Source organism: Dipodomys ordii, unplaced genomic scaffold (genome assembly GCF_000151885.1).
Source record: "Dipodomys ordii isolate 6190 unplaced genomic scaffold, Dord_2.0 Scaffold13, whole genome shotgun sequence".
In the NCBI taxonomy this organism is placed as follows: domain Eukaryota; kingdom Metazoa; phylum Chordata; class Mammalia; order Rodentia; family Heteromyidae; genus Dipodomys; species Dipodomys ordii.
Window position 1 is genome coordinate 24,712,666 of NW_012267229.1, and position 10,126 is coordinate 24,722,791.

At 47.4% G+C, this 10,126-nt stretch overlaps 1 protein-coding gene across 1 annotated transcript in view; it reads right to left on the reverse strand.

Moving 5' to 3' along the window:
- Zmynd8 (zinc finger, MYND-type containing 8) overlaps nucleotides 1–8,018 on the reverse strand; it is a 100,470-nt gene extending 92,452 nt beyond the window's left edge. The window contains exons 1-2 of the mRNA XM_013010737.1: nucleotides 7,832–8,018; nucleotides 112–326 (exon numbers count right to left, since the gene is read on the reverse strand). Coding sequence (XP_012866191.1) covers nucleotides 112–137 — 26 coding nt within the window. The 5' untranslated portion in view covers nucleotides 138–326; nucleotides 7,832–8,018. The remainder of the gene's footprint in view (nucleotides 1–111; nucleotides 327–7,831) is intronic.
- Between the last annotated feature and the right edge of the window lie 2,108 nt (nucleotides 8,019–10,126).

The following is a 10,126-nucleotide window of genomic DNA, read 5'->3' on the forward strand; positions in this document are numbered from 1 at the left end:
CTAGAATGTTCTAGACAAGAGGCTGACACCATCGGGGTAAGAATCTGAATGATCACTCTAGATTCACTTCCAACCGCCCAAGGTTTTCGACAAGAAGAAAGAGATGATCACCAATTGATATGGCTGGAATTTTCCATTTGGAAGACTGAGAGGCAGGACAGGAAGAAGGCTGGAGAATGTCCTGTCTGTGTTCCGTGGTCTGTGCCAGTGACCAGGCAAAGAGACGACTCGGGAAAGGCAGCCTCAGGACTGAAACCCCACGGCAAGATGGAGACGAGCTTAGGAGAATCCCAGGTCTGCAGGGAGGAGAGAATTCAGGATGGGAGCTAGATAGAAAGGAAAAGATTATGTAGCTCAGAATTCAATTACAGGAGCCTGGAGTCCTCTGACTTACCTAGTCCGGGTAGAGGAAAAAAAAAAAAAAAGGAAGGAAGGAGGGTAGTTTGGACTTAAATCAGGATGTTAACACCTTGAACACTCTGTTGTTGGACCCCATTAACAGTTTCATTTAACCAGCATCTGTAGGGTGACCGATGACACAAATGAGAAAAACAAACAACTGACTAGTCACAAAATGGCTTAACAGAAGACAGCAATCACTCCCCACTTCAACTTCAAACACATTCCTCCAGGAGCACACACACACACACACACACACACACACATCTAACTGGACCCTGGTGATGATGTTCTTGCTTGGGGGTGATTAGAAACCCATTTTACTTTTGAAAGCCTTGTATAGCATTCAGAGATGGGCAGACTGGTTACTATCAGAGGGTACACATAGCAACCTTGGGCTTTTTTCCAGCTACAATTCTGTTACCTTGTCTAGCAGGAAGAGGGTGAAATGCTCAACTTTTTGAAACCACTCACATTTTAAGTGATGAGGAAAAGCTAGTAGGTGCTCCAACTGTACAGACAAGGTTAAAAGAAACAATGATGCAAAACAGCCCACCCACTCCCCCCCCCAAATCCCAATTGGGTTTTTTTTTTCCTTTTTGGATGGGCTGTAAACATCCCAAGGTGTATGGAGCACTAAGGACCAATGCATGCAATGAGAACAAAGCTAGTGACAACCTAAAGGAGCTCAATACTTCAGGCAGGAAAGCTGCAGAGGTGAAGAACATGCAAACTAGGAATGCCTGCTTGCTACTGGGCTTCAGTTAATCTATTCTGCAGCAGAAGGGGGAACAAAGTTAAAAGTGTTTTTATCTTTCTGAAATAGGTACCATAATCACCTAACGTGAGCAACATCACCACCCCCTTGATCCCAGGATTTCAAACACAGCAATTTCAGACAACTATCTCCCCCCCCCACACACACACACAGACTACTAGCATCCTTTTCAAAAGGAACCTGGGAATAGACATGCACACACATATGCGGTGTGCACGTGTGCACAAACATACATACACACACACAACTTGTGTTGGACTAAAGAAAATTGCAAAGTCTAAGCATTAACAGGATGAGGAGGAGTAGGAGGTCTTCGTGTATGAAAATCAAAGCTGAAAATGCAAAATGAGTCATTTGGAATAACCACATCTAAAGGGACTTCCTTTTTCTACACCACTGAGCTCAGGTGGGTTTTTTTTTTCTTTTTTGGTTTAATGTTAAGTACTAGTTTGTTAGGAGGCAGGGGGGAACAACTGTGAATAGTCCATCAAAAGTAGTGGTGAGAAAATATTTTATACCTGACTGAATAGGCCTACAGATCTTGGCCAATTTAAGTTTAAGAGCTGTTGAAACATTTGGAAAAAGAATGAAAAAAAAAAACAATTCTTTTTCAAAGAAAAGGCAGCGGCATCTGGAGCAAACACTTTGAACTTCTGCCATAAACACATTCAAGTCTTAGAAAAAAATACACAGTTCTTCCTCTCTCTCTCATATTCATATACATATGTATATATATATATATATATATATATATATATATATATATGTGGATGGTAGCTTCTATCAACCCAGATCATTTACCAAAAAACAAAAGAACTACTCCTTGATTCAAACTAACATTGCTTTTTTTTTTAAGGTCTGTTAAGAGTTAGACTACAGTCCCACGAAAGGAAGGGGTGAAATTAGCTGAAAACCAAACAGCAACCTCTCATCCCAAAAGGAAAAGCCACCACCAACTAGTTAACACACACTGTAAACCACCACCACCACCTCCTTCATCTCCAGCATCCATTTACTTGCCTGGGGATTTCACAAAACTGACAATTTTCAGGCAATTCAAAGGAGAAACAACAGCACCTGTGAACATAACCAAGACCATCCCCTTCCCCTCTCCAGAAAAGAATGGTGCCTGAGCAAAAAAGCCTAGGCTTTACTTCTTAAGCCTCCAGCACTGGGAGAAAGAAGAAAAAGAAAAAGCAATTAAAAGTTGTAGATGAGCTGAGCACCACCTCCAAGATGCTTTAAGCCTTCTGATTATTAATTCTGAGGACTCTGAAACTCGTCCCTTCAACACTTCCAAAAAGACAGAAAGCATCCAGTTTGGACAGGAGAAAAAAAAAAAAAGCCTGGCTACACAATACTCAGATATTTCTTTTCCCCAAGTGCTCTCACTCTGTGACTTTTAACCAAGAATCTCTAACCATGTAGAATATATAACCAGCATGCATGCATGCACAAGAGACTGCTGCTCAGAAAATTATTACAGTAATTCAGGAAGCATGCAGAATTCAAAAAGACTTTTCCTGCTCTTTTTTTTTTTAACTTTCATCCAAAATACCAAAATGGTCCAGGCTGTAAGAAACAGTTCATCACCAAGGTAGGAGCATCTTCCTCTTCTAGATCACAAAATAGTGACCATCGAAATAAAAACCCATGCTTCTCTCAATCTGCAATTAATTGTCCTCAGAGTTGGGGGAGGGGATGGCTGGCAGAGCCAGCCTGAGACAGCACTCACCTACCCCAGGCAGTCTTCGGTGGCTAAGCTATTTATGCAGGATTCTTAAAATGGCGTCTGGCACCACTGTCTCATTCCTGCATTGAAGCTAAAATGGTAGCAGCTTGTTCAATAGCTCAGCTCCTGTTCAAGCAGCGGCCCTGCAACTTTCAAAGCCACCTTCCTAAATATCACTTCACCAGAGGACACCACAACCCATCCTTAGAAGCTTAAAAAAAAAAAAAAAGAAAGAAAGAAAGAGGAAAAAAAAAACTGCAGTGACAGGGAGTTTGTGAAGTCACAGGTTCTAAGGAAAAGCCCTCCCTTGTCTCTTAGATCCAGAGCCTCAACAGGCTCTGGGGTGCCCCCCCCTTTCCTTCCAATGAGGTGGGTGCCAGGTTAGGAATTAGGCAGCCCTGTAGCAGTATTCCATGCAGACAGACAGGTGTCTGCGCGCACACACACATACACACGCACAAACGCAGAATGTTCCAGGGGAGCAGGCTGGGGGAGAGGAAAGGCTGTGGAGAGGAAGCCATTCCCCCTTCCCAAACCATGCGAAGCTAGTGTGGACAACCCACCATACAGGTACACGGCAAAGTGCTTGCCAACCACGCCAAGAGGGCTGCTGCCTCAGTCTGAGGCCAAAGGCAGAATAAAATGCCTTGAAAACGGCCACCAAATCCAGCAGCCACTCTTACGCCAGTCAGCAGCAGCAAGGAAAGGCGACCGTGGCTGCAGAGGAGAAATGCCATCTGTCCCTTCTCCTAGGCACCGAAAAGAATACTCACAAATTAGATTTTTGTCCACCCCCAACAGAATCCTGAGAATTAACAATGGGTTCTGCAAAACCTGCCCTCAGAGGCTGAGCCCCCAGCCACCTATGTTCAGGTCTCAGAGCTGGCCTCACAATTACCCTGGAGCTGGGAGCTGGGGGAGTTTCAAGGTGACAGCTTTGCAGCTCCAGGGGGAGAAAGAAGGGCACACGGCCCAAGGCCGAGCCCGGAGAGGCCGGGTGGCTGGCTCAGCGCCGGCCGGTAGGTTGGTGATGGTGACAGGGCCAGCCTGTCTGGCTGCAGAGCTGGCCTGGCCACACCACCAGGGCTTGTTTGTCCGTGAGGAGAGCCGCACCGGGTGGGGGCAGGGCACCAGATCCCAGCAACCGGAGGCCAAGGGTGAATCCTCCTTCAGGTTTTGCATTTTAAGGCCAACCCCAGGACTCTCACTGCTGTTTACATCTGGCCGTGGGCGGTTAGGGCCCCTGGAATGTATCTATCTCTGCTAGGGCCCCTGGAATGTATCTATCTTTCGGGTTCAACCCCCAGGGCAAAGCAGATCTAGGGCTGACAAATGTTCTGTGGCTTCTGCCAGAGGAAGAGGAAAGAAGTCAAAAGAAACACATCTGAAGTGGGGAAGATGGCCCATAAACCTCCCCTTTGCTTTCAAGGGGGCCCTAGGTGATGGTCACCTAGCCTCCTTTAAAAAAAATGTCCCCCACCCTCCTCCTATAAGACCAATGCTGTTGTCCTCATTGGCTTTCCAGGGGAAAGAAAAGAGGGAAGGTTTTGTTAAAAGGGATAAAGATTACTAGAAAAGAGGGGGGCCGGGGCTATTGTTTTCATCCCTAATTTATAAGGGGGAGGGTGGCTAGGGTACATTGTCTCTCTCTCTCTGACTCAGATCTTTGGGCTATCAATTATAAAAGTAACTGGACTGGGCTCCAGTGGGCCCAGCAATTAGAAAAAACTCAGGAAGAAAGTTCACAGAGTGATGATACATCATTAATTCCCAGTTACAGATTGCACACTGACCATCTTTCTGGCGCTAATAAAAGCAGATGTTCCTCCCCTCCCCCACAGGAGGGCAAAAAGTGCGGCCAGGCTTGGGGGGGGGGGTGATCCGCCTTGAAGAGGGGTGTAGGGAGGAAGAGGAAGGCCTCAAAGCTCCAGTGTCTACCTGCTTCTTGAGGGCCAGGGAGGCAGAAGGAAAAGGGAAAAAGAGCCACCATTCAGTTCTTCCCTCTGCAATTTACAAATGTGGCAGTCAGGCCACTGGGCTCTACCTCAGAGAGAAAGAGAAGGGGGGAGGGGAGGTGCCCGGGGAATGGAATGTGGGGGGGGAGGGAGAGGGCTCTGAGGGCTTGGTAACCTGTTTTCTCCAAAAGGAACAGATAGAGTCGAAATTTCCAGAAAAGCTGTTCTCAGGGAAGCCACTGCAAAATTCTCCATCTTTAACCTTTCCTCCAAGCGCTTAAGGTTCAAGATGAGCAGAGAGGAACTCACACTACCAGGCTGCTCTCTGTCCTAAATATTCCTGTTACAATGTATTTCTCTTCCCTTTCAGTAACAGGGGAAAGACTTCTACTTGGAAAAGCAATTAACTTTTAAACCAGCCTGTGCTGGGGAGTGGGGGGAAAGGGGGTGTCACAGTGTCAGAAGAAAAAGTAGCCAGCTTGATGTAAGGGCTGGGGAGTTGCTGGAGTTCCACATTTCTCGATTCCCAAATCTGTGGGTAGCCATTTTAATGCAAGCTTTTAGAGGACAAATGCTTTGCCCTTCACAAACACGGTATTATGCAAACGCTCAAGGCCTCAAACCAGGAGTCTTGTGATCAGATACTGCTCCAGAGGCAGCTCCAAGAACCTCAATGTGTGATTTTCATCTACAGCAAGAGGAGAACAAAGAGAACTACAAAATGTGTGAAGTTGTGTGTGGTACTAATCGGAGCCCACCTGACACAGCCTTCTCCGCTTCTGGTTTGGTGCATTTCTCTGTATTAAATGAGCCTTTGGCCAATCGGTGTCAAAAGTTGAATTGCTGAGTAGTAATCCAACAGAAGAAAAAAAAAAAAAAGCAGAATCTGACTCCATAAAGTTTCAATGCCACACCAACTGAATATATTTCTAACATTTATAGTGACCTTGGTCTCCAAGCTACAAATTTAGGTAAGAGAACTTCCAGGGAAATCCTAGAGGCAAGTACTAAGAAGAAAAAAGTCCACTTTTATTCTCTCTTTTTTTAAAAAAAAAATCTAGCCACGGCTTTCAAGAGATTGGGGAGGGAGAGGGGTGAAAGGTGAGAATTAAAGTCTTAAAAAAGTAAAGCCAGTATGCAGAGAAGAATGGTAGGGGCAGGCTTGGGAAACATGGCTGCTGCCTCTCAGGGGCAGTGACTCCCAAACCAAGCAGAAGTCTGGTGGTTCAGCTTGGATTTGAGGTGGGATTTTGCACTCTGCAGACAGCTTAAAACTTACAGAAACGCATTACACCCCAGCCCCATGCACAAGCCACCACCAGCTGCTGCCCTCCACCCACCCCAACCCCAAGTTCCTACAACACTGGAAAAAGTAAGCTAGCTTCATTCATTTTTACAAGCAGATCACCAGCCCAGAGTTGTAAGACCCAAACAAACCCAACTCAAGGTCACAGTGAACAGCACATTTCCCCCTGGCTCAGGGAAACAGGAAGTGAAATCTGCAGGTAGCAGAAAAACAGTGGATTCAGTCACTTCAACTCAAAAGACTTTAAAAGCCCTTAGTTTTGTTTCCAGTTAATGAAGTTCTCCCCCACACCCAAAAGCTCCCCCTTATTACAGACCCCAAATGTACACAAAACTCTGGCTACATGGTCAGAGGAAATGGATTGCTTTTACTTACCCAACAAATGTTCTAGCAACCATCTCATTTTTCCAGTTAGGAAGAGAGAACAGGCTGGCAGATTTGGGACTTGATCAAAAAAGGAAATTTTTTTTTTGAAACAGTTACATGGCATTATTTAAAACACACACTACCACAACAACACAACCCCACAACTGTACATGGAAAGCTGTCATGAGCCTCAGGCATGATTTTATTATCCCTGCAGGCTGCCACTCAGCAGGGCAAAGGATACAATGTATAGTTTTTAAAAAGAAAAGGGTAAAAAGAATGAAAATAGGAGTAAAGGATACATATTAGTTCATTGAAATTCATGCAACAGTAGAAAGCTTAGCTAATCACTTCTCTAAGCTTTTTTTTTGGGGGGGGGGGCAGGATCTTATCCAAGATTTCTCCCCACACACCAACCTCTCCCAGCCCCAATCCTCATCCTTATTCTAAAAACTCCCTCCAGCTTCTAGAAAACAGTTTGAGAAACACTTGCTGGCTGTAGGCTTGATTTGCAGAACACTCTGTATGAAGCTAAGTCAGGAAAAAGGGCTAAACAATGTAGTTTCAAGTGCGAAGCTGAGCAGAGGAGGAAGAGAAAGACATGACCACGCACCACCACCCACCTAGGCCCAGGAGCCAGCCTAGCTCCATCAGCTCTGCTGAGGGCTGGGTTCTATTCCAAACACACACATCCTCTCTGGTTAGAACTTTGTCCAGCCTTCCCAGAACCTCTTTGGGAGACCCAAACTTGCCTGCCCTGCTCTCTACCATGAGGACTCCTTGAAGGAGCTTGCTTGCTTACCTTCCATTTCCTCCCCCAGCAGGCATGTGACACAGGAGAAAACAATGGTGAGGGGGAAAAACTGCTGAGAGGAGAGAGCAGAGAGGAGAGAAGAGAGAGAGGGACAGAGAGAAACAGACAGGAAGGGGGGAGGAGGAAACCAAAAAAAAAAAAAAGGAAAAGAAAAAAAAAAGAGCTTCTCTTTTGGCATACCAGGATCTAGCTTCAAATTATTCCAGAAACACCATATCCTGGTGGCAGAGAAGAAGGTGTACCAGGCCCTGACTAGTTTGTAGAATCAGAATCAAGCTATGGCTAATGGCTACTTTAGCCATGTGACCAAGAAAGCCAAAAAAAAATTTTTTTTTTCTCTCTAAGCAGTTCCAAGTTAACCTAACTAAGTGCTCTGTGGGTGAATGTGTAGCACGGCCAGCCACAGAGAAATCACACTGCTAGCCCACAACTCGATGTCTCAGAGGGAGGGGGGAAAAGATGGTTAAAAAGCCGAGCTTACCTCTGTGGATGCATTGCTAACACTGTGTAATGTCAATACTTATAAAACATGGAGGACAGGCTCCCAGTTCTCACAGAAAAAGGGTTTGGCACTTCGGCTGATGATCTGGCCGCCTAATAAAAGCTCATCCCCGATTGGCTGATCCGGAAAATCGGAGTGTAAAGCTGCTCCGGATTGGCTGAAACACTTCCTGAGCGATTATCTTTGTAAGGCTCGGTGAGCAAGAGCCATCCTGTGCATAGAAAAAGACAGGCTAAGCTAGGCCTTCTGCAGCAAGAAAAACCTGGGACAGGGGCCCCCGCACGCACTGCACCCACACTCTGGCTAGATATCCTGGCACTGGCAAGCCAGGGCAGCCAGCCTGACCTGCTCCTGTGAAGTTCAGGCCCGGATGCCTGGGGGATGGGAGCTTTTAGGGTGGCAGGAAGGGCTCGGCCTCATCTGCCCTTCACGGCAGCGGCCTTCCTGTAAAGAGAAAAGCTGGCTTCTTTCTAGAACCATCCGGGAGAGTGGGCTTCCAAGGGGGGAAGATGGAGTAGAGGGGTAGGAACTGGCAGAGAAAACAGCCGAAGAGGCTGGAGGAGAGGGGCTGGGGGCAGGCCTTCGTGGAGCTGGGAAAAAGCAGGCAGCCCAGGTGAAGGGGAGCCCCCCCCCCCAAGAAAGCAGCAAGCTGGTGGCCTGGCCTCCCAGGACTGAGGAGGCTGTGGTGGGGTAGGAGAGGAAGAGTAGTCAAGTTTGCATAGTCATTGTCAAAAGGCCTCCTGGAAAAAGCAGGCCAGAGAGCCGTTTGCCCTCCTCCCCTCCCTCAGTGCTCAAGGAAGAATAAAAATGGGCTCTGCCTCTCTGCCAGGATGCCAAAGCCCCCGCTCCCACCCCCATCTCTGAGCTTACCCTACGAAAAGCCAAAGGCGTTCCTAGCAGGCCACAGGCCTCCATCTACAAACCCTTCCCCTCCTGCCCCCTCCCCCACGGCCCAGGCCTGCTAAACCTGTCAGTTAAACAAAAAATCTGACTTCCGTATTAGTCTGCGATGCCTTCAGCTTCCTGCCTGTTAACCCTCTCTCGGACTCTGGGCCTGGCTGGGAAAATCTAGGCCCTGAGATGGCAGAAAAGGCCTGTGGAAAAATACCAACTGTAGCCCTCTCAGCAGATGCAGAGAGAGAGAGAGAGAGGAGAAAGAGAGCTGCTGTCTCTTCCCAAGGAGGCGTGTACCTTCTGAATCCAGGGCACACACAGGCAGTGCCTCTCTGTCTGAGAAGCCATTTTAATCCAGAGGGAGAGAGAAAGAAGTCAAACCCGGCTGGTAAACAAGAACCCCCATTATAATCAGGCCTACACACCCGCAGGTTAGCCCTTCCTGCCACAATTGGCTCTGTATGTGAGTGTCTGGGGAGCTGGGCCCTGCTCCGTGAGCAGACAAGTCCCATGAGCTCCCCAAGGGTTCTGGCTTCGATTTTATTTCCACAGAGAGCAGCTTCTCATCCCCTAAGGCAGATTGGAGCTGTGATTTCACACACAGCCCTGTACTTGGCTCTCCCCTTCCACTTCCCCCCCCCCATCTCTGGCTCTGCTCCCCAGTAAAATATTAACTAGTTTTTTTTAGAGCTGCTTATAATTCTACCCGTTTCAGTCGTAGTGCGAGGCTACTAATGTCTGTTTCTTCCTAAAGCTGCCTTTGTAGAAAAGGCAAATCCAACAGGATCTTAAAATGTCCTAGCTTGCTTTCTTCTGCCACTTTCCCTCCCCTCACCCCACTATCTTAATTAGCAAGTTTTTCAAAAAAGAAAGAACAGAAAAGGAAAGGAAAAAAAAAAGCCAGAACAACGGAAGCTAAATAAACACCTTTCTTTAGGGGCCAGAGGAAGTTCCTGAGTTCCAGCCTTGGGCCAGGAGGTTAAACTAGGGAGCAATAAAGCATCCCCCTCTTCCCTTGGAATTAGGACTGGCGGGGCCTCTGGTCCCCTACCGTGTCCACAAAAAGAAAACAATTGCTGATCACTCTCTCTCCCTGCCCTCCCCCACACAGCCAGGACAACAGATGCCCACCGCGCGTCTGTAAATTTTCCCTGGCTGGAAATCTCAACATCAAACAGGCTCAGGATGGAACAGGGACTCCAAACAGCCTAACCACACTGCCGGGGCAGGGCTGCGGTGATGGCGATTGCAAAGGGAAGGGCCTTTGTTGTTGCTTTAGGCTGCCCAGGCCACGAGGCCTGATAAAGATCCAGCACCAAGGACAACAGGCCTAACCAAAGGGAGTGGCTGGCTCTTCCCAGAGGTGGAACGCTGTACTGG